Source organism: Ahaetulla prasina, chromosome 3, assembly GCF_028640845.1.
Source record: "Ahaetulla prasina isolate Xishuangbanna chromosome 3, ASM2864084v1, whole genome shotgun sequence".
In the NCBI taxonomy this organism is placed as follows: Eukaryota; Metazoa; Chordata; class Lepidosauria; order Squamata; family Colubridae; genus Ahaetulla; species Ahaetulla prasina.
The window spans coordinates 178,401,736-178,426,954 of record NC_080541.1 but is presented as its reverse complement, the minus strand read 5'-3'; the positions used below and the strand labels follow the sequence as shown (position 1 = coordinate 178,426,954).

Here is a 25,219-nt window from a genome sequence, read left to right as displayed (position 1 = left end):
AAAAGTTCTCTAAAAGTTGTCTTTGCATTCAAGGTCTTGGAGTATCGGTTGTGATGGGATATGGAATATGGGGAATTATATCTCCCCCATCACTTTTCTACTGCAATGAAGATGGTGATGATGATGATGACAGCAGATTATATCAGTACTTAAATATGAAAGCAACAAAAGCAGCAAAGTAATAAAACCACTGTCATGTGTTGATGAGTAACATAGAGAATTGACTGGGGTCTCCTTTTCATAGGGCTGGAAGGCACCTTGAAGGTCTTCGTCCAACCCTCTGCCCAAGACAGGAGTCCTTATTCCATCCCAGACAAATGGTTGTCCAATCTTTTCTTGAAAACCTCCAGTGATCTGAAGATGCTCCTGAAAATGGTAGTCAATGCCAGTCAACTACTTTTCTTGGTTCTCCAGATATCTGGCTCTTGCTTATTCATATGATTCTATCACATTGCTTCTCATCCTTAAATATTCTGAACAGTGCATTAGATAGTGGGGAAAGAGTGTCCCTTTTCACTAATGAGGGTTGATGGCCTATATGGATTAATTCTATTTCAAGACCATCACCACTTGCCTGCCTCTCATACTATCCCATGCGGGGTCAAGGATGTTTATTTCCTGTATAAGGACCTATCCTCCAAGGCACCACCACAAGGGCAGGACTTTCACCCTATCTGATAGCAACAGCCTTTAGGCAGGGTTTCCCCTCTTGCAGACCATGGCATGGTGGTTTGGGGCTGGGGAAGTGGCAGGACTGGAACTATAGAAGGCTTTTACCAAAGTTTCCTCTAAGCAGCTGGGGTGACGCTCTACAGATAAGTTTCCGCTACAGAGGTCCAACAGCAGAGACTCAGAGTTTTGGAGTTCAGCCTTCTTAACTGAAACAACAGATTGAACAGTTACTGCTCCCATCATGCTCAGCAAGTGTCCAGACCTCCTGTGCATTCAGATGTCCATAACCACATAATCAGGTTATGTGATCATACTCAGCTGCAGTTTAGATACCTAAACTGGTGATGGTTGATCACCTTTAGAATGGCAGTCAATTTTTGCTCAGTGACACCACTTCCTTTCCTTGTTATGCTCCTGCTCACCATTTTACGTATGTTCCACTTTGCCCTTGTTACAGATGAAGGTAAGGATAAACATTTGTTATACTTCCCTTTGTTTATGAGGAGAGCATAATTTTTGCTGCTTTTCTAGAGTTCTGCAAATCTAAATGTAAATATAGCCCAGGTGGGAAAATAACTATTATGCTGGGAAGGGGGATGAAAATTTATGGAAACATCTCAGTCGGTTTATTTGACATTGCTAATTTCTGGACATAACTCTGAAACTAGGAAATCCACTTGAGAGAAATTTTCTGGATAAACAGTCTATTAATTGTAAACTGAACTTAGGCACACTCACTTTTCAAACGTATCTGTATCTAGCAAAGAGGCGTCTCTATATCCTTTCAGCAATGTGGGAGAATTGAAAACAAAACTCCATCATTTTATATAATTTAGCTCTCTTTCCAATTTTACGACATCATCAACATGTCATTGTTCCACTCTGAGAGTTAGTGATAACTTGCAAAAGAAGTGATGCTGGAAGGAAAGGGTAACAAAGCCCAGAGAGGAAACAAAATCTCAGTCAATACTGTAAGTGCAAAAAGGTTATGTCTCAATGTGTATCAAGGCAGCATTTTAGGCTTTTGAATTGTTCCCTTCTGCATTGATGTGAAGTGACGTATGTGGCCTGTGGCCTGTATTTAGAGAAAGCAATTCAGAGATAACAGGAGTTGGATACTGAGCAAGAGAAATCAATTCCAGGGGGCCTTCCTTACTTATATCATAAGGCTCTCTTTCTTTAGTCCAAAGGAAAACCTATTTTGTGAATGAAGGTAAATATACTGTCTGTTTATTAAGATTAAGATAAAGATAAGGGATAGGACAATGTAACTTGGAGCTAATGGCTGATATTTCTATTAAAGCCAATTGACCAAAGTGTCTTAGACTAGTGTCTGGAATATGAAACATAATGCACTAGTGGCAAGTAAACAAATTTTCCCCATCATAATCCTGATTATTTTATATTGTACCCAAAAGGAGGGATTCTTTAGGATACAGCACTGTCTACTCTGAAACAAATAAATACATATGTTTCTTTATCTTTAAATCCAGTCCTTGTTTTTAAAAAATGCACGTTGCTTCTATAAAAATGCTAACGAAAGAAAGATTCACATAGATATTGACTCTGCAAATTAGATACTGTACAGATTTTATAAAAGAGCCTGAGTACGATTTTGTATGTGTGGCTTGAAGTTATATATGTAATGAAATACATTAAAGTTTAGAGTGAAAATAAGGTTTGCTATCAAAGTGCCTTGATGATTCTTTTCTGGTTTTCTGCATAGGTCCAGAGGTTGCAAACTTGTTATTGAGGGGCATCCCTATACTAGAATGCTCTAAATCAGGGGTGTCAAATTCAATTTCACTGAGGATCACATCAGGATTGTGTTTGACCTCAGAGGGCTAGGTGGGCATGACCAGCTCAATGTCATTCATATCAGGGGCGCTTGTGGTGAGCCAAGCACTCACGGCTCTCCCGAGCTCCATTTTTGCTGGCAGAGGCACCGCGGATTGGTCCTTCACTACCTCCAGGGCAGCCCCGCAGGCCAGACCTAAGCACCCTGCAGGCTGGATCCAGCCCCTGGGCCTTGAGTTTGACATCCCTGCTCTAAATGCTTTAGTTTATCAGTTAAATAGCTATATTTTTAATCCTACTTTGAAATGCTATATTTCCATCACATGTTGGATGGCAACAAATATATTCCTATTTCTTATTGTTTATGTAGCCCCACCAATCTGCCTCTGGCAAAAGATGCTGGAATTGTACCAGATTCCTTGCTGCTCCTGCCCTTTCTCTTTTGCCCTGGTCTTCCTAAATTACTCACCTGAGCTCAGATATATAATAGCCACTAGAAGAATAAAACACTGTCTCATCATCAACATGAAACTAAGTTCATACTCTCCATTCATAGCTGAAATGTAGGGTGGAGGAGAGAGATGATCTTGTCTTTCAGTTCAGGCAGCAAAATGTCTCCAGGCAGCTCTGCTAATGAGAAAGGAATCTGTTTTCTCTGCTTTCTAAGACAGTTTTTCTATTTTCAAAATTGTATGGGGTTTTTTTTTTTTTTTGGTCTACATTTACATGTAATATGTAATGGATCCTCTTGTTTCCTCCCCACTTCCTTGAGAGCTCTATCTCCCTAATGCAGGAAGCTTTCATCCCCAAGCCCTCAACAAACGCTTATCGCAAAACCACATGGTTATTTTAGAATGTTTGTGAACAAAGGGTCTCCCATGCCCTTACTATAGACCACGAGGGTTTAATAAGCAGCTCCTTTGTTTCATGTTTTCATCATCATAATTTATTTAATTCAGATTTCTACCTGAAAAAGAGAGCAAGTATACCATAAGACCAATGGCACTTAGGTTTATAACAGGACAAGTGGTCAATAGAAATTAAAATCATACAAAGCATAGATTTACAACCACAAAAAGAAAGTGATGCCGAGTATATGTCATTTCACTACATCACAAATGCAACGATATTAATATACTGTTCTGATGCTGCCAAATGCTCTTAATGTTTTCAACACTGCTGAATGTCACTATTCTTTTTTCCACCTTTAAAACAGGGATCTCCAAACCTGGCAACTTTTAAGACTTGTGGCTGGGGAATTCTGAGAGTTGAAGTTCACAAATCTTAAAGTTGCCAAGTTTGGAGATCCCTGCTTTAAAACAATATAAACAAACTCTAAAATGAGTAAAGCAGTTATCAGAAAAGTTTCTGAAGCTTTCAGTTATATATATTAATCAGAATTTTATCTGATTAATCTGATGTGACAAAATTTATAGCCTTTGAATTCAATCATTTCTTTTTCCATTTCCCACAAATTTCCATGAAAAGTAATCTAGTGATTAGCATCCACTTTATCAAGTTAGAATATTCCTATAATTTACAATTAAATTACACATAAAATTGACAGATAAAAAAGGCAGAAATTTTTGGACTCAATTACATAATATAGAATACTTTAAAACTCAAAAATTAGGGAACTGTTTTTATATATGATGCAACAATATTATTATATGCACAAAAGTGGAAAGATTAGACTTTACTGATAATGGAGGAATGGATAATGAAAATGATGGAACTTCTGAAATGGCTAAATTAACTGCTTTCATTAGGATGAACAGATAGGACGTTGTCTAAATTTAATGATGATTGGAAACCCCTTATTGACCTTTTGTGGGAAACATTATTTTACATTTATATTTATAAGTGCTATAAAAGAAAATCAAAAGTCACTTCTTTATAATGCTTTTTCTTTTCTTTTATTTGATTTCCACACTTTTTGTTCTTTTTTACTTTCCTTTTTTCCCTTTTTTCTTGCTAAATATTAGCCTTTGTTAATTTTTATTTTGTATTTAAAGTTTTAATAAAATTTTATATATAACAATAAATCCTGCTAAGTCGTGATATATTTTGCTTGCATATGTTTAATTGAATATGTGAACTCACTTTATGTGTAATATGTAATGGATCCTCTTGTTTCCTCCCCACTTCCTTGAGAGCTCTATCTCCCTAATGCAGGAAGCTTTCATCCCCAAGCCCTCAACAAACGCTTATCGCAAAACCACATGGTTATTTTAGAATGTTTGTGAACAAAGGGTCTCCCATGCCCTTACTATAGACCACGAGGGTTTAATAAGCAGCTCCTTTGTTTCATGTTTTCATCATCATAATTTATTTAATTCAGATTTCTACCTGAAAAAGAGAGCAAGTATACCATAAGACCAATGGCACTTAGGTTTATAACAGGACAAGTGGTCAATAGAAATTAAAATCATACAAAGCATAGATTTACAACCACAAAAAGAAAGTGATGCCGAGTATATGTCATTTCACTACATCACAAATGCAACGATATTAATATACTGTTCTGATGCTGCCAAATGCTCTTAATGTTTTCAACACTGCTGAATGTCACTATTCTTTTTTCCACCTTTAAAACAGGGATCTCCAAACCTGGCAACTTTTAAGACTTGTGGCTGGGGAATTCTGAGAGTTGAAGTTCACAAATCTTAAAGTTGCCAAGTTTGGAGATCCCTGCTTTAAAACAATATAAACAAACTCTAAAATGAGTAAAGCAGTTATCAGAAAAGTTTCTGAAGCTTTCAGTTATATATATTAATCAGAATTTTATCTGATTAATCTGATGTGACAAAATTTATAGCCTTTGAATTCAATCATTTCTTTTCCATTTCCCACAAATTTCCATGAAAAGTAATCTAGTGATTAGCATCCACTTTATCAAGTTAGAATATTCCTATAATTTACAATTAAATTACACATAAAATTGACAGATAAAAAAGGCAGAAATTTTTGGACTCAATTACATAATATAGAATACTTTAAAACTCAAAAATTAGGGAACTGTTTTTATATATGATGCAACAATATTATTATATGCACAAAAGTGGAAAGATTAGACTTTACTGATAATGGAGGAATGGATAATGAAAATGATGGAACTTCTGAAATGGCTAAATTAACTGCTTTCATTAGGATGAACAGATAGGACGTTGTCTAAATTTAATGATGATTGGAAACCCCTTATTGACCTTTTGTGGGAAACATTATTTTACATTTATATTTATAAGTGCTATAAAAGAAAATCAAAAGTCACTTCTTTATAATGCTTTTTCTTTTCTTTTATTTGATTTCCACACTTTTTGTTCTTTTTTACTTTCCTTTTTTCCCTTTTTTCTTGCTAAATATTAGCCTTTGTTAATTTTTATTTTGTATTTAAAGTTTTAATAAAATTTTATATATAACAATAAATCCTGCTAAGTCGTGATATATTTTGCTTGCATATGTTTAATTGAATATGTGAACTCACTTTATGTGTAATATGTGTAAATCAGGCCTTAGGGCATGTTTAACAAACTATGTTTTAAAAGGAACTGTAATGCAGAGCCAAAATCCACAACTCCTATTTTAAGCTGCTCTTAAAAAATAGCAGCATGCTCCTAAAAAACATTTTGTCAAGGATGTCATAATCTTGACTACTACAGTACCCTTGATAAATTTGGGAGTTATAGCTGTTGTTCTTTTCACCTAAAAATGTACCAGGAATTCAATTTATTTTTTGATTTTTTTTAAAAAAAAAACACGTCTCCCCTTATAGAAACTATTCTACTGGCCAAAACAGCTGAAGATGTCTTCTGCTTTTCTCGAACCTTTGAGGATCTCACCTGTTTCTGGGATGAGCCAACACATGTGAAAGGAGCCTATCGATTCTTCTATACATATGAAGGGTAGGAAGTTATTTTCCACATAGACTGTCCAAATTGTCTGAGGTGGAGGGTTTGCCCAAATACTTATAAACTTAGATGCCGATTCTAAGCAAATTACTTTGGTGTCTAGGAAATATGTGGGCATGATGGCTCAATAGTAAAAGATGTTGGCTTTTGTGAGTTCAAGACCTAAGTGCCACACGACAGAGTGAGCTCCCATTACCTGCTCCAGCTCCTGTCCACCCTAGCAATTTGAAAATGTGCAAATGCAAGTAGATGAATATGTATTACTTCGGTGGGAAAGTAACAGCATTCTGTGTACCTTGGTGTATGTTGGTCACATGACCACAGAAGTGTCTTTGAACAATGCTGGCTCCCTCAATGAAGCAACGAAGATGAGCACTGCCCCATAGAATTGGAATGACTGGACAGGGGAAACTTTTACCTTTACCTGTGTTTTTACTACATGTTTTTACTAGGAACTATAGGAAAGGGATGATTGAAAGTCATTTTTGCCATTTCAAAAAAAGATTAGGTTAAGTCACACTGGGAAGGTATCACAATCCTAATTATTCTATTTTACTCCTGCAGAGACAAAAGCCAAGAATGTGCTCTAATCTCTATGAAAAATACAGATGGAAGTTGGCGCCACATCTGCACATTTCCTGAAAACTATTATGGCATTCAGCTCTTTATTGAACTCAATGTTGAAGTGTTGGATAGTGTTAGTAATCACACCATATTCTCACATTATCTCAGAGTGAACACTGTTGGTAAGTTTCTTCCAACAGGTTATAAACTATATGTGAAGCAGAGAAAGAGAACAGGGTAAAGCTTTGAAGAGTCCAGCATCCTAAACACATTCATACTATGACCTTCCTTTGACCCAACAATTTTAGCCAAGTCATATACAAAAATGATTTCTATATTATAATTTTGATGCTTGCTGGAATGAAACTGTGAATCACAAAGACACTAGATTGATGGATTTAATTGAATTTAATTACCACTATGAGTAATTCGGCACCGACAGATAAGTTCTTGTCTGAAGTTAATAACAGACAGTTACAAACTATTTATTTATTTATTTATTTATTATATCATATCATTTCATGACATAAGCAATATGCAGGCTTTTATTTCAATCCATCTTTCAGGGCCTAGAGTTATCAGTTTCTAAGAGGTGTGACCGATCCTACTGATGTCCTCAGAAGACAAGATAACATTTTTCAGAGCAATCTGTCCCCAGAAGAGAGGGTAAAATTTTTGCAAGGAACCTGAGAAAATGGTGAAGCTCAAAATAGGCACAATGGGCCTTCAAAAGTTTAGCACATCTGTTTTGCATCTTATGTAGCACAGAGTTAGAAAATGATAATATCAAATGCTGTTGTTCACAGTCTTTTCAATATGATCTGATTGGTTCTAGAAAATGCAAAGGTTGGGAAAAAAAGGTTGGAGGATCGCATGCGGCTAAGACAGTGTATTTACCTACCAATGAATTAAACTTTTTTTTTAAAAAAACCCTACTTTTACTAAAAAATAACTCACCTATAGTAAAATACAAATGACTTTTGTTTTTCTTTAAAAAAAAAGCAGTAACAAGGCTTTATTTTTCTCCCTGGGAAAAGGAGCTCCAAAAATGAGGAGCCACTACTAAGAAATCCCTGATCCTAATATTCCCAACAGCCTAAACAACTTTTGCTGGTGAAATACAGAGAAAATATTGCCATTTACCCTAAAATGTAACTGTGTAAAGATAAGGCAGAAATGAAGAAGAAGGTGCTAAAATAAACATAGAAAAAAGGCCTTCATCTATAGAATGTGATTATAATTGTACAGCTGTACACTTCAGGGTATTTCTTCTGTCAATGGGCCTGGGAACAATGGTTGCATTGATTTAGGTTTTTTTTCAACCATGGAAATAGGATCATTTGTATGTTGTTGTTCTTTCCTTTATGATTTTTTTCAGAAAACTAATGAAATTATTATTTAATTTATTAAACACCCAGAGTAAGTAATGGACCTGGGATGAGTGGCCATATAAATTGAGACAATAAATTAATTAGTAGATCTTGTAAGAAAGTTCAGCTAGCAATTCTAAGAAAGGCACAGGTGCATTTGTAACAGACATTCCCAATTTCTGCTCTAGCAAATTAGAATGCTAACTCTATTGATCAGACTGCCTTCTGTTCAATCTAGAAAGGCTGTTCTTTCCTATTCAATCATCACATGAATGGCATAGAGATAAGCAAGAGCATTGATTTTTTTTGTTTTGCTTTGTTGTTGTTGTTTTAAGGTCTTATTGCTCCACCAACAAATGTAACAGTTGAGTGGCCAGGGATTGCCCAACAGTTGCTTGTAAATTGGATGCCTCCATCTATGAGCTACGCAGACTTCTTGATTTATGAAGTTCTTTATGGTGTTGAGGATTCCATTCAGCCACCATTCAGGGTATGGCTAATATAGGAAAAAATGGCTTTGCTATAATGGCTGGAGTATATTTTTGCTCTATTACTTTTTTGCAGTGGGGAAATCCAATTTTTTTTACTACCAGTTCTATGGGCATGGCTTGGTGGGCATGGTGTGGCTCGGTGGGCATGGCAGCGGAAGGATATTGCGAAATCTCCATTCCCACCCCACTCTGGGGCCAGCTAGAGGTGGTATTTGCCAGTTCTCCGAACTGCTCAAAATTTCCGCTACCGGTTCTCCTGAACCTGTCAGAACCTGCTGGATTTCACCCCTGCTTTTTTGCTAACTGAAGAAACATTTATACTCTTATTCTATTTTATTGTAGATTGCAGTGAAAAACACCTATATGTGCCAGCTTAAGAATCTACTTCCAGGACAGCAGTACCACATCCAAGTTCGCTCCAAACCTGATGGCGTCTCTCTTGATGGTTTCTGGGGACCCTGGTCTCCAGCAGTGACAGCAGAAACACCCCACCTTCCTGGTAAGTGGCCTGTAGGAAGCAGCTGTCAGTGGTACAACTTTAGGGTGATAGCATGGAAGGATACAGCATTTCTATATGGAAGTAGAACCTCCAGGTACCACAATTGGATGTATCAAGAGTTATATTGCCTCAATATTACTAATGCAAAATGAAAAACTAAAGAAAATGAAATTGTTGCCAGCATGGATTCTATAACCCTATAAAATCAATTTTTCCTCTTCAAGAGGCATGTCTATACCCGAAAGTAGACATATAAGGCTTGGGAATCCGTATTTCTGCTATAGTACTTGCAAATTTTTCTGGCCTGTAGATATTTTCCCATATATAAAAACCACGCCCCATGAAACAATGAATTGCAAATACATTTTACTCTCTCATTCTATATTGCTATTAAATAATTCAATAACCCCCATGGAGATGCAGTATTGAGGAATCTGAAATGATGGAAATGCAAATGTTGCATTTTCTTCAGGAACCATAGCATGAAACTACTGATTATCCTGATACGAAAAAGGAGAACTCAAATCTGCATTTGCATAGCTAGCATGACTGAAAGAAGAAAGGACAGAGAGTCATGAATATTTATTTCCAGTTCTGGAGTCTGTTTGGCTATTGTATATGGGCATGATTAAAAAGCATCAGAGAGCAAGGTAAAGGTTTCTCTTGCCCAGTTCAGAGGTGGGTTTCAGCAGGTTCTGACCAGTTCTGGAGAACCGGTAGCAGAAATTTTGAGTAGTTCGGAGAACCAGTAGTAAAAATTCTGACTGGCCCTGACCCCATCTATTCTCTGCCTCCCAAGTCCCAGCTGATTGGGAGGAAATGGGGATTTTGCAGACACCTTTCCCTGGATTGGGGAGAAAATGGAGATTTTACAGTATCCTTCACCTGGAGTGGGGTGGGAATGGAGTTTTTATATTTTCTTTCTCCTGCCACACCCACCAAGCCATGCCCTCCAAGCCATGCCACGCCTATCAAGCCACACCTACAGAACCGGTAGTAAAAAAATTTGAAACCCACCACTGGCCCAGTAATGTCCAACTCTAGGGGACAGTGCTCATTTTCATTCCTTAGCCCCTCAGTGTTGTCCAAAGACATTTCTGTGGTCATGTAGCCAAGCATGACTCTATGCCTAGGCATACAGAATGCTGTAACATTCTCACCAAAGTGATACCTATTTATCTATTTGCATTTGCATGCTTCCGAATTGCTAGATTGGCAGGAGTTAGGGAAAGTAATGGGAGGTCACACTGTCACATGACACTTGGGTCTTTAACCTAGGATGTCAGCTTTCCAGCTGACAAGCTCAGCATCTTCAACTGCTGAGCCATTGTGCGCCCTTTTATTGGAGAGCATATGGAGGGCAAACTCAACCAGGGCATAAGGTCTAACTTCTTTTCATTAATTCTTGCATGTGTTTCTGTTCAAAATTTGCTTCCCTGCTCAGTTTGGATGTTTACTTCCTAACAGTTCTGCTAGCACTTGACCCAATTAGATATTAATTCAGTCAATTTCCTTACAATGATTCTAGCAATACACAATTACATTAACTGAATCAAAAGGCACTTGTTAAAAAATATTGCCTAGCTTCTCAAATATGTGACTAGTTCACCGGAGTCCTTGTGCCAGGAGAAGATTTAGTAGACTTTTTAACATTACCATCCCCATTTTTATTGTCCAGAGCAAGCAAACAGCAGTTGGCATAGTTTAGATATTACAGCTCATCAGTGTGTAATATGCTTTGTGCCACCCAATTGTGGCAATAATTTTTTCAGTCATTTTGTGTCGGCAGCTTTTTTTCCTGGGAAGGTAGATACTGTAGGCAAAATGGAGCAATTGAATTTAATTTTATGTTCCCCCAAACATGGTGATGGGACAGACAACTGGCTCTGGTTTAGGCTGAATCTGGCTCCAAAGGCAGTAGTTGGTCCTTTGATCTAATTCCCTGCCCCTGCCCCTGTTAAGTGTATTATATTTTTCCTTGTCTGAATATTCTTCTAAATTTGTCATGCCTCATTTATGGAATTTTATGAGAAATCCCTTATTATCTTTCACTTTAAAAATCTGTGCCTTCAGAATAATAGAGTTGGAAGAGACCTTGAAGGTTTTCTAGTCCAACCCCTGCTCAAGCAGGAAAACCTATGCCATTTCAGACAAATGGTTGTCTTAAAAACTTGCAGTGTTGGAGCACCTACAATGTCTGGAGACAAGTCGTTCCACTGATTAATCGTTCTAATTGTCACAAAATCTCCTAGGTTGCTTCTCTCCTTGATAAGTTTCCATCCATTGCTTCTTGTTTTGCCTTCAGGTTCTTTGGAGACTAGGTTGACCCACCTCTTCTTTGTGGCAGCCCCTTAGATATTGGAGCACTGCTATCATGTTACCCCATCACTTCTTCTTGTCACTGAACTAGACACATCTAATTCCTTTACCATTCTTCATATAATTTAGTCTCCAGTCCCATATCATCTTCGTTGCTGTTCATTGCACTCTCAACATCTCAACATCTTTTTTATATCATAGTGACTAAAGCTGGATTCAATATTCCAAGTGTGGTCTTACCAAGTAAGGCATTATAAAGTTATCTTAACATTTCACATGATCTTGATTCTAGCCCTGTGTTTATGAAGCCTACAACTGTGCTGGTTTTTTTGGCAGCTGCAGCACACTGCTGAGTCCTTCGGGAGAAGGGCGGTATAAAAATCGAATAAAATAAATAATAAATAATAAATAAATTGTCTACCAGGACCCCAAGATCAGGGGTCAAATGCTCCTGGTTCAGACCTGATCACCTGATCCAGTAGCGATAGTGGCAGACGGTTTGGAGAACTGATAGCAAAAATCCCGGCCCCACCCCCATGGCCACCTGAGCTGTGCAATCATCAGAGGGTTTTTTTTTAAATTTTAAAAGCATTTTTTCTTCAGCCGAAAAAATGCTTTTAAAAGTTAAAAAAAAAAAACCTCTGATGATCGCGTGGCTCAGCTGAGATCATCAGAGGCTTTTAAAAGCATTTTTTTTACAACCTCTTCGGCTGAAGAGGTTGTAGAAAAAATGATTTTAAAAGGCTCCTCTGGCAATCCTAACTGAGTTGCCTGATCATCAGAGGCTTTTAAAAAAATGTTTTTAAAAGGAAAAAAAAGTTGGTCACACCCACCCAGTCACATCCCCCCCCACCAAACAACGCCCACAGAACCAGTAGTAACAAATTTTACATTTCACTCCTGCCCAAGATCCCTCTCGTAATTACTACTATTGAGCCAGGTACCGCCCATACTATGTCTGTTCTTTTAGTTTTCCTTGCCTAAACATAAACTCTTATTTTTCTCACCACCGAATTTCATTTTGTTAGATAGGGCTTGGTTTTCAGGTCATTTTTCTGCATCTTCTTACTTCTTTATTCGCACACACACAAACCAGAGGGGGAGGAATCTTCCATCTAGATGTGCCCCAACTTTCTACAAATTCAGGTTGGTCCTTTCCTTTCCAGAAAGAGTTTTGCTTCTAAGGCACAGCAATAAAAAAATCTAAATATAATTATTTTTCTTGTTAATGATGGTTTTTTTCACATTTTATAATAAAGAATAAATTCATGAAACATTTCTAAGGGGAAGGAGTTAGCAGGGGTGTCAAACTCATGCCATAATGGCGGCGTCACATGACGTGTTGGGACTTTTTCCCCCTTCACTAAACTGGGCAGGGACGGAGCCAGCACATGATGCATCTGGGCCAAGGGCCATGAGTTTGACACCTTTGAGTTAGAGCCAGTGGTGAGTTTCAAAATTTTTTACTACTGGTTGTTTGGGTGTGACTTGCTGGGCGTGGCTTGGTAGGCGTGGCAGGGGAAGGATACTGTAAAATCTCCATTCCGTCCCCACTCCAGGGGAAGGTTACTGCAAAATCCCCATTTCCTCCCAATCAGCTGGGACTCAGGAGGCAGAGAATAAATGGGGGCGGGGCCAGTCAGAGGTGGTATTTACCGGTTTTCTGAATTACTCAAAATTTCCGCTACTGGTTCTCCAGAACTGATCAAAACCTGCTGAAACCCACCTTTGGTTAGACCATGCAAGAAATGTTCTGAAAAGCATGAAGGACATCTTTAGGATAGATAGCTAGAGCTCTGCAGATGTTCTGAGCCACATTTCCAAGCAGCCTCACTCGGTATGACCAGTAGCAAGAGATTTGGGGAGTGTAGTTTAGTGGCATAGAGTTTTTAGAAGACAATTCTGTGGATAGGCCACTCTCTGCAAAGTGTCATGTGTTGCATGTGGGAACACAAAATAGTACTGAAAAAAGCTGCTGTCAAATTGTTCTGCGTCTGTTTTCCTTTCTGGACAGAGGCAATTGGTCTGCACTGCTTCACTCCAGACTTGTATCAATTGCACTGCCAGTGGAACAAGAAGCTCCTGAGGTCTGGCCCTTTTCACAGCCGCTTGTACTGGATGGAAAGCAACAGCAGCAGCAGCAGCACAAGGTGACTAGATGGACAAATGAACAGTACCGGGTCTTCTCTTTCCTGTTCTGTCCCAAAGTTTGTGTTTTTGCTCCTGTTCCAGGTACCATTCCAAGTAGTGTTCTTCAGTTTTCACATACGTATACAGTATAGGCATTTCTTTTTCTTCCGTTCAATTGTTTCTGATTCTTGGGCATTGCTTGGACAAGTCCCTACAATTTTCATGACAATGTTTTTCAGAAGTGATTTGCCATTGCCTCCTTTCTAGGGCTACAAGAAAGTGACCGACCCAAGGTCACCAAGCTGGCTTTGTGCCTAAGTTGGAACTAGAACTCGCAATCTCCTGGGTTTTAGCCTACACCACTACACAAAACTAGGCATACACGTATAGGCATCGCTCTGAGTCATATTTGATAGCTTAGGTTACCAAGCAAGGTTACGAACATTTAATTAATGCAAATCCCACCCTACTTTCAAATTGTTTTGATGGCATAGATAGTTCTCCTGTTTAAGTTACCTATTTAACATTAGCAACCCTGGGAAAAACATTAGGCTGAGTTGAAGAAGCTGACCAAAGCTTACTAGGCGAATTTCATTCAAGTTGAATGGCAACTTGAACCTGTTTCTCCAGTCCTAACACAGCAGTTAAAAATGATATCACATCAGTCCTGCTTCTTTGTTGCTTGACAGTGACTGGCTTTTTATTTTATTTTATTTTTTAAAATTTGAATTTATATCCCGCCCTTCTCCGAAGACTCAGGGCGGCTTACATTGTGTAAGGCAATAGTCTCATCCTATTTGTATATTTATATACAAAGTCAACTCATTGCCTTTATAAAGAATGGAAGGCTGAGTCAACCTTGGGCCTGGTGGGACTCGAGCCTGCAGTAATTGTAATTGCAGGCAACTGTGTGTTAATAACAGTTTGTGCCACTCGGACTTTGTGCCACTCACAACAACCTCACCTATTTAGTGTTTATTAAGTCTCAAACCATAATAGGTTTAGGAGGAGGCTCTACTGCAATGCCTGTTTCATTTCTCATTTCTGTATCTCGGCCCTGGTAATGCATCTTCTTCACAGGGCCTATATATTTCAAATGGCCTATGGCAGTGATGGCTAATCTTTTTGCCATTGCATGCCAAAAGCGGGGGGGAATGTGGGGGGATTGCACATGTGCATGCCCACACCCATAATTCAATGTTCCCTGCCCCGCCACACATGTTCACATGACCCCCTCGTGCTCCCCCCGCTTTTGGCACACGATGGCATGGTGGGCCCGGTAGGCCCATTTTTTGTCCTCTCCAGGCTCCAGATGCTTTCTAGGAGCCTGGGGAGGGTGAAAATGGTCTTCCTCACCCCCTCCAAGGCCGGTAGTGGCCCATTTCCTGACTTCTGGTGGGACTGGAAGGCCTGAAAATCAGCTGGCCAGTGCGCCCATGCACGCTGGAACTGAGCTAGGGCAACGCTCGCGTGCCTACATGTGCCACCTGTGGCACCCATGCCATAGGTTTGCCATCATGGGCCTATGGTAATCAATAGAAAGGGATGATGGGTAATTATAACACAACAGGAATGATGAATAGATGGAGTGATGGTGGCACATTTTAGATTTTTTTTTACAACTTAACAAATCTCGCTAATCATATTCATTCCAATATGGTTAGTGGGCTCGCCTAAATTGGAGGGAAAGCCTAAACAGAACTTGGGAGTAGAATAGAATAGAATAGAATTTTATTGGCCAAGTGTGATTGGACACACAAGGAATTTGTCTTGGTGCATATGCTCTCAGTGTACATAAAAGAAAAGATACTTCCAAGATGGCACCGACGAAGGCTGCCTCGGTGAAATGCTCTCTAATTGTTTCTTTATTTCTAATTGTTCTCTGTGACTCACTACGGATTTCCTACTCACGAGTACTAACTGTCAAGGAAAATGTAAGTGTGGTTGATAATTTAAGAACTGTTTAAAAGACAAATTCAGATAGTTCTAGCAATCAACTCATCATCATATCACTATCGTCCATTTTAATTTGCAGAGGGCAAATCTGGCACAAATGTAAGAAGAAAGACCCTGCTTCCTGCACATGCACCTTCCAGCCTAGCAACACTCAATACCTTTCGATCCTGGTGACTATCAACCAGAGTGAGCAAGAGATCAGCTACTTTGAAGAGCCATTCAAACTGTACCATGTGGGTAAGAATCTTCAGCATCTCTTGGCCTCAGCACCATCAGGACTTTCAGCTCAAAAGAGTGAGCTGTCCTGGAATGGTCTAGCATCAAAAGAACATCAATATTAGAAAATATGCAATACTGCTTCCACATGAAGCTAAGCTGACCTAACTAGCTCCTCTCTCCTTTTCTCCTGTTATAGTACACACTGCTCCCCCAAGAATACTGGAGGCTTCAATAGACAGAAATATACTAAGGCTGGAGTGGGCCTCCCCACTAGAAGAACTAGCTGAACACATGGTATATCAGATACGGTATACGGTACAGGACACCTTGAAATGGAAGGTATTTTTTCACCAGCAGATAGTCTTGTGATACCCAATTAGCAGTGCAAGATAGTTGCAAATAAATGCTTCTGTAATGCAAATTTAGAAGTATGGCTTCCAAGCTATAAGAAATTGCTACCTTAAATTTATTTTACTCTGCTGGAATGTTGTCCTATTCTGCAACCTCTACAATATCCTACTTATATCATTAAAAAAAAGGTTACAAAGAGTAAAAGGAGAGTGGGGATATAAGAGCATTCTTCATACAGTAGATCCAAATTAGAAACAGTAAACATTTATTTTTGGCTATTCCAAGATTTATTACTACAGAACAGGTTGTCCTCTACCTACAGCTATCAGTTTAGCAATGGAAATTACAGAGAAAAGAGTGACATATGACTAGTCCTCATGCTTACTATAATGGTAGCAGCCCTATGGTCATGTGACCAAATTCAGATGCTTAGCAACTGGCATGTATTTATAATGGTTGTACCATCTCAGGGTCATGTGATCTTCCCAGGCAACAAGCAACAAGCACAGTCAATGGAAAAATCAGTTTTGCTTCATAACCACCTGATTCACTTAACAACTGTAGCAAAAAGGTCATAAAATCAGGTGCAATTCAGTTATGGTAACTATTGCCTTGCCTACTGTTGACAATTATGGCCCCAATTGGGTAATAACTTGAGGATTATTTGTACAGCAGTATCTAGCTATTATTCTGCTGACTAGGTCACGGTTTTTCCTCTGTATGAGACACTCCCCATGCTGTACTTCATTTACTGTAGTATAAATTGTAGTAGTGTTGTCCCTTAGGTTATGGCATGTTTGAAAAAGGGGAGGATTTTCTTTTATGTACACTGAGAGCATATGCACCAAGACAAATTCCTTGTGTGTCCAATCACACTTGGCCAATAAAAATTCTATTCTATTCTATTCTTACAATAATGGTAGCAGCCCCATGGTCATGTGACCAAATTCAGATGCTTAGCAACTGGCATGTATTTATAATGGTTGTACCATCTCAGGCTCATGTGATCTTCCCAGGCAACAAGCAACAAGCACAGTCAATGGAAAAATCAGTTTTGCTTCATAACCACCTGATTCACTTAACAACTGTAGCAAAAAGGTCATAAAATCAGGTGCAATTCAGTTATGGTAACTATTGCCTTGCCTACTGTTGACAATTATGGCCCCAATTGGGTAATAACTTGAGGATTATTTGTACAGCAGTATCTAGCTATTATTCTGTTGACTAGGTCACGGTTTTTCCTCTGTATGAGACACTCCCCATGCTGTACTTCATTTACTGTAGTATAAATTGTAGTAGTGTTGTCCCTTAGGTTATGGCATGTTTGAAAAAGGGGAGGATTTTCTTTTTATTCCTAAGCTTTTTAAAACCTCTTTTGTTAAGCTGTTATACATTGCTGGTTGCTTTAGTTGTGTCTTGAGCCAAATACAAAAGTATGGCATGCATTCATCTCATTCTCTAGTAAAAGTTCCATTTAGACATTATGGCTTGCGCCAGAAAGTCAATCAGTTTTTCTATGCATTCTAAAAACTAGTAGATCAGCTTGTTTGAAGAGATTTCGTGTCCCGTTTCTGGAAATAGTCTTGTCTATTTCTGCAAGCATTGTTTAGAACTTATCAAGATGTATCTATTGTCATGGCTGTTTGACCAAAGTACCCAGTTCAAACATGCTAGCTATATATTTCATAGGATTTTTAAAATGCAATAGAGGAATGGCTCTAAAACAACTGAAAAACCTTTGAGAGAGTGGCTTGAGGCCCCACCTTTTTCTTTGTGTGGTGTGCATATAGAATACATAAAGAAGAGACAAGGTTTCAATCACAGAATTGCAGCCTTAATTGTAATCTTTTGGGACACCTTCCCCAGTGCCTTGAATTTAATGTTTTCCTTTTTTTTCATATCAACCTTCCATTGCAAATTTGCCTCATACCAAAAAAAAACAACCAAAAAAAAAAACCCTGTCAAAACATACAATAGAATGAGTCCAGAAATATTTTACTAGAAGAGTTCTTCACTCCTCCGAAAACAACAAAATACCTTATACCAACAGACTTGAAATCCTGGGATTAGAAAACTTACAACTCCGTCGACTTCAACATGACCTGTGTTTAACACACAAAATCATCTATTGCAATATCCTTCCTATAAAAGACTACTTCAGCTTCAATCGCAATATTACAAGGGCAAAAAATAGATTCAAGCTAAATGTCAACCGCTTCAAACTTGATTGCAGAAAATATGACTTCTGTAACAGAGTTGTTAATGCTTGGAACTCATTACCTGACTCCATAGTCTCTACTCAAAATCCCAAAATCTTCAACCAAAAACTGTCTACTATTGACCTCACCCCAATCCTAAGAGGACTATAAGGGGCATGCATAAGAGCACAAAAGTGCCTACCGTTCCTGTCCTATTGTTCCCTTCATTATATCAAATTAATATAGTTGATGCATATTTTTTTACTTACATATTTATATATATTTTTCTTCAAGATATGTTGTTTTTTCTATGACAATTGTTTGTGTATATTGTTGTGACAAAAAGAAATTAAAAAAAAAAACCTTTCTGCATTTCATCAGATAATTGCATAGAAATACCAGTACTGAAAAAAATGTGGATATGAGGTAGTGACAGTAATTTCCTTTATTTATGAAATGGGACCAAGAGTATTTATGCTAATATCAATGGGACAATCCCAGAATAATGTTTATTATTTTATTCGGTTGGTCATCTGGAGGAAAAGCATGGATGGGCTGATTGGTATTTTGAATTCTTTTCTTAAGCTTGGGAGACAAACTTTGTAGTAGGCCTGATTCCTGAGGAATTGGGGTATGAATCTGCCCTTTACTGCCCAGAAGCTTTTTTTTTTTTTAGGAGCAAAATTTTTTTATTTTCCATAATAATTCCCACAATTTGACCAGTGTACAATACAATCACTTATCCAACAATCAATCCTATACTCAAATTATACTCAATCAGGGCTGCTCGACCGCCACTCCCTCCCTTAATCCTTTCTTCCCTTCTCATCCTTCTTCAACTTTCCCCACCTTCCTTCTCCTCACTTTCCCACTTCCCCACCTCTTTCCCACTTCTCACTACCATCCTTTCTAACCTTCTAATCTTCTCCTTCTTCTTCTCCTCCTATCCTTTCTTCTCCCTCCCTTCTTTCCTACCTACCCACCTGCCTACCTACTTTCTTCCTTCTTTACTCCTCTTTCCTTCGGGAGTGGTTACCGAGCAGTCCCGATTTTACACCATTCCAACTTGTTTAATTCTACCATTATTCCTGTACAATGGCAACCAATCAATTTATAGTCTTCCCCTTCCCCCCCCCCATTTCCCCCGTCCTCCCCCCCCCGAGACTTCCCAGAACAGAATACAGGGTATTGTAACTAACAAACATAATCTAAAATATAACATAAAACATATTCCATTTCACACCATCAATTCCCTTCTTTCTTAAACTGCCCAGAAGCTTTTTAAAAACTTCAGTTGAAACCTTTTTGTAATTTAAGGCTACAGGTAGTCCTTGCTTAATGGCTGCTCTGTTTAGTGACTCAAAGTTACGACAATGCTGAAAGAATAACTTTGCAATTGGTGTTGACACTTATGATGGTCACAGTGCCCCTGCAGTCATGTAATTGAGATTCAGCTGGTTTGAATGATCATCAAAGTGTCCCATGGTCATGCAATTGCTATCTGAGCGCCTCACAGCAACAAGCAGAGTCAATGGACAAGGCGGCAAATCATGTGATTTGCTTAAGAACTATGACAGAATTGATGCGATAAACCTATCTGATCACACAATGTATTGTTTAATGACCACATTGCTTAGCAATGGAGCTGCTTGTCCCAATTGTATCAGTAATGAAACCCAGGAACCTAATTAGTAGAGTACAGATAGTCCTCAACCTATGACTACAATTGAGCCCAAGATATGTTGTTAAGTGAAAAATTTGTTAAGTGAATTTGTCCCATTTTACGACTTTTCTTACCACATTTGTTAAGTGAATAACTGCAGTTGTTAAATTAGTAACACGGTTGTTAAATGAATCTGGATTCCCCATTGATTTTGTTTGTCAGAAGGTCTCAAAATGACTCCTGAACACTGCAACCATCATAAATATGAGTCTGTTGTCATGCATCTGAATGTAAATCACGTGACCATTGGGATGTTGCAATGGTCATAAGTGTGAAAAATAGTCATAAGCCACTATTGTAACTTCAAACGGTCACTAAATGAACTGTTGTAAATGGAGAACTACTTGTACATGATGGGGCCATTTTCTGGGTAGATTCTACAGGTGCAGTACTCAAACACCAGTGAAATTCATCTGGCCATCCAGGATCGCTACTGCCTTCAGCTGCGTACCCAGCCAGATGGCCAAAAGTTCCGTGGGGACTGGAGCACTTGGTCAGAATTAGTGTGTGTTGAAGTCCCACCTGGTGCAGGTAAGCAACATCAGTGGTGTGTACTGGAGAGAGGTTGCTAGATATGGAGAGAAAATACTTGACAAATGAAATAAAGACTGCTGAGCCTCAGGGAAAGAAAAGCCACAAATTCACCACAATGTGCTTCTACTTCAGATTCAGTAGTTATGATCGTAGCCATTGCACTCTTGCTGTGTGCAGGACTTGTGCTGGGATTGGGCTTTACCTGCCTCTCCAACTACAGGTAACTGAGTTCTGTGCAGCTCAGCCATTGAATAAAAAACATAGTTTGGCATAGGAGTTGTTATCCTTTTGCGACCATCTGTGTTTCTTTGTTAATAGTAGTGTGAAACAAAAGCTCTGGCCACGCATTCCAGACTTACATCATGTCCTAGATGGATTCTTCAAGGATAATGACAAACAGCAGCAGCAGCAGGTGAGACTTTCTTTTTATTGTTGTTGGAAGAAATGTCCTTCTGGGTTCAGTTCCAGAGGGGGAAAAGACATGGATTCATGGAAGTTGCTTGGAAAGTGGGTTAATTGATGAACAGAATCACATGGCTTGAGTTCCTGAGCAGAAAAGGGCAGAGATGGTGAGAATGCCTTGGTTTTATGCCCTCTGTTGGGCTTTGAATTTAAGCTTGTATTCTGATTGGTTGTCAGACTCCCATGGAGCCATACAGGGGCAACTCTGTAGGCTGTGTTTTTGAGTCCCAAACTTGGTTGAGCCTTGCTGGGTGATGTAATCTTTCCAGGTGCCATGTGATAAAATGGGTAAAGGGCTAATCCTATCATGTCCTGAGAGCCATGTCTTAATTCCATCACTCTGGAGCTGAAGGTCTTTTGTGTTGTAGATAAGATGTCTTTTGTCTTCCTAACAAAGGTGGGGGCTGTTTTCCAAGAGCATGTTTATCTTTTTCTCATCCAGGAAGGTATAATATTCTACCTTTTTCATATTTCCTAGAATATTTCATTTTTCTAGGAGGGGGTGGGTACTAACTTCTTACAGTGTATTACTTCTAATGCAGTAAGTCAGTAGAAGCAGAATTAGGCCGTCTTTTGACTAGGAAAGAAGAACATTCCTGTTTTTTAACTCCTTCTGATATACTTTTTTGTGAGAATCTTGCATCGTTCTGTGAGCATATTTTCCAGATTTCAGGAATAATATGAACAAAACCATTTCTCATCTGATTTTTCCAAGATGCAGACTTTTTCAGTTCCATCCCATTTCTGAACTGTGATGTATGTGATGATAGAAACAGTATTATGTACAGAAATAAAATGAGGTAAAGTTAGCTTGTGCCTAGAAGTCTCCCTTATCTATAGTAAAGTACAAGCTAAATCCTGGGTGGAATTTTTTGTGATTTTTATCTTTTCCTAGTTGGAGTACATAGTGTTCTTTATTGTCTTTCACATTATTATTTCATGCAGATTCCCATAAAGCCAGAGGTGGATTTCAGCAGGTTCTGACCAGTTCTGGAGAACTGATAGTGGAAATTTTGAATAGTTCAGAGAACTGGTAGTAAAAATTCTGACTGGCCCCACCCCCATCTATTCTCTGCCTCCCAAGTCCCAGCTGATCGAGAGGAAATGGGGATTTTGCAGTAACTTTCCACTGCCATGCCCACCAAGCCATACCCAAAAAACTGGTAGTAAAAAAAATTGAAACTCACCACTGCATAAAGAGAATGTCAGGGAGGGAGGGAATAATTCAGAGGCCCTTCTGAATTTCTGATTGTTTCTTTCTGAACTTTTAGGTAAATGCTTTATTTTGCAACAAAATGTTGGAGGATGTGCCTTTGACTTGCTTGTTGGAAGTACTGTCTGAGAAACCCCTGGAAACACCCAGCTTTGACCCTTTGCTAGATATGAGTTCAGCGGAACAAGCAGAATGGGGCAGTCAGCCTTCTTCCCACCAGCACTACATGGTGCTGAGTACTAACAATCCCCAAAGCAGCCACAGTGAAAATGAATACTTTGATGACACAAATGATAATGGAAATGCTTTCCCACAGTCCTTGGAACATGATCTACATGTAACATCAGAGCCAATGACCGAAATAACTCCCTTTATCTTGTTGAACGTACCGTCAGAGATTAAAGAAGAAAGAAGGCAGGAAATTTCTGATGACCAAACCACATCTGTCACTGACATTTCAAACCAGACATATTTGCTAATGGGCTGATTGGGTCTATCATTTCTCATAGACACTATGAGAAATTATTAGGCCCTGTGGAAGTTTGTAATACAATACAAACAATTTTCAATTGTAAAGCAGGTCTTTAGCCGGCACTCTTCAAATCTATGGACCAACTGAAATTGTACTAGAGCAGATTGGGCAATTTTTCATGGCCTAAAGTTACCTTGAATTTTTGGAAAGCAATGGTGGAAAGTGACTAGAACTGTACTCACACAGGACTCATTTTGGTTTGAAAGGGGAAAAAATTACACTACAACATTTCTGTGTTTTTCATTTCAGAATGGCAGGCAATTATATTGCCAAATTCTGGTACTGATGGCCAAAGGGTACTCTGGTTGCTGCAAAAGGATTTGAGGATTTGTGGCCTCAAATTACCAACCCAGGCACTGGACTGTGAGGTGGAGTCGAATGTGGAACTTTATCCCAAGGAATAACCACATTGTATCTGGTAACCATAGATCTCCAAAAGCAAAGTGATTCCTACGCAGCTGAGTCCCAGTGATTTGTATGTCAGCTAAAAAAAAAGCAAGATTTTAAATATTTTTTCCATTTTGAAGAAATATGCAAAGTATGTTTTATGGAAAAGATGAAAGGGTTGTAGTAATGCAACTGCTTAGCATAACCAGAAATAGAGCTAAATAGAAAATGCACCATGCTGAGCACACAAATACAATTTGTGAGACACCACTCTATGTTACATCACTGTAATATCAGATTTATTTCACTGGTTTTAAATATGGCACACATTACTCCTGACTTGTACAAATTAGGATTCGCTATTACTATTTGTATTGCCATAGTTGCTTGTAAACAAATGTAATGTTATTTGAATAATGCAAGCACTGTAATTCATGGTAGTTAAATGAACTTTTTTTTCATGAGGATCAAATTTAGGTATTCATATAGCACTGATTTACTACAGCTTGTAGTGTCGTAAAAGGACTTCTTACCATCTCCAGAGAGATCTCACCAACCTTTTAAAATCCATTTTGCTTTAAAAGTGGGATAACGATGACCCAATATTTAACGGAATCATACAGTACATGAAATAAAGGATAAGTAAATTCTGCTGGCTTACTCTAGCCAGGACAAGAGGTACTTCTGTTCTGATGCTTCCTTGTAGCAAGCAAATTAAGTGCATGAGATGTATAATATAGCAATTAATGGCACAGATTCCTGGGCTCCTCAGAACTGCTTTCGGTCAAACTAACATAAAACCTCAGAGGGCCTTACATAAGCTCTACTGCTGATAGAAAGTCCAGAGAAAGGACCAAAGCAAAGGGTGTTTTTGAATGAAGTAAATGGACAGCTGAATCATTGTAGCCAATGGGATGAACACAGCCATTTGCCATATATAGGAAGAAAGCAAAACTGTTCTGACGGAAAAATACAAACGGCAGCTTTTTGAAGGTGTAATTGTATATATCACTTTTATAATAAAATGTCAGCTAGAGAGTTGGAGATGCCAATTCCAATGCCAAGTTGAAGATGTTATATTGAATATAAATATACTCTCTCGTCGGTTGGAAGAGAGATTGAAGCAAGGAAAGAAACTGGGATCTGAGACTGCATACTGTAATTACTTCTCATTTTCCTTGTATAAGAGATATATTCTGTTAGAACAATGGCAATTATATCTAGTGTAATAATAAATAAACTCAAATTTCTTCAGCGGAGTTGTCCCAGAAATGTATTTATTAAAAATATAAAGGTATAAAACCAATATAAAACCAATCAAACAGTAATAATCCCTCATTTCCCAGCAAAAACAATCAAATAAGCCATTTTATGGGCTCTATCCCAACTGGGGTCCCCAGGCCCATTGGCAAAGCCAAAGAGTGTCAAAGAGTGTCAAAGAGGCGTGCATAAGAGCACAAGCGTGCCTACCGTTCCTGTCCTATTGTTTCCCTCCATTATATCCAATTAATATAGTTACTACATACTTATGCTTATATATATGCTTATATATTGTATAGTTATTTCATGCTTATGCTTATATATACTGTTGTGATAAAATTAAATAAATAAATAAATAAATCATCTCTGCGGGGATGATGTTCCACACGGAGGCAGCCATCATGGAGAAGGCCCTTCTTGGCCCCACCAGATGGACCTCCTTAGGAGAGGGGATCCATAGCATTCCCTGCCTCCATGCTCTAGTGGATCAGGTAGATTTGATTGGGAAAAGATGGTCCTTCAAATAACCTGGTCCCAAGCCATGTAGGGCTTTGAAGTGACAACCAGCATCTTGAATTGGACTCCAAAATAAATCAGCAGCCAATGGAGCTCCTGCAGATGATGACACATAATG

General features: G+C 38.6%; 1 protein-coding gene across 2 annotated transcripts; it reads left to right on the top strand.

Annotated features, from left to right (window-relative positions):
- The first annotated feature begins 765 nt into the window (after positions 1-765).
- On the top strand, positions 766-24,959 carry MPL (MPL proto-oncogene, thrombopoietin receptor). Of its 2 annotated transcripts, none has more exons than XM_058177709.1 (12): positions 766-1,135; positions 6,242-6,371; positions 6,942-7,123; positions 8,647-8,801; positions 9,145-9,301; positions 13,635-13,770; positions 15,786-15,943; positions 16,122-16,264; positions 20,572-20,728; positions 20,864-20,951; positions 21,050-21,143; positions 22,465-24,959. In XM_058177709.1, the coding sequence occupies exons 1-12, from the start codon at positions 1,036-1,038 to the stop codon at positions 22,891-22,893; spliced, it is 1,929 nt and encodes a 642-aa protein (XP_058033692.1). In that variant the 5' UTR covers positions 766-1,035; the 3' UTR covers positions 22,894-24,959. The 2 variants fall into 2 exon arrangements, with proteins under 2 accessions (XP_058033692.1, XP_058033693.1); XM_058177710.1 differs by having other exon boundaries at positions 23,188-24,957.
- The last annotated feature ends 260 nt before the right edge of the window (positions 24,960-25,219 follow it).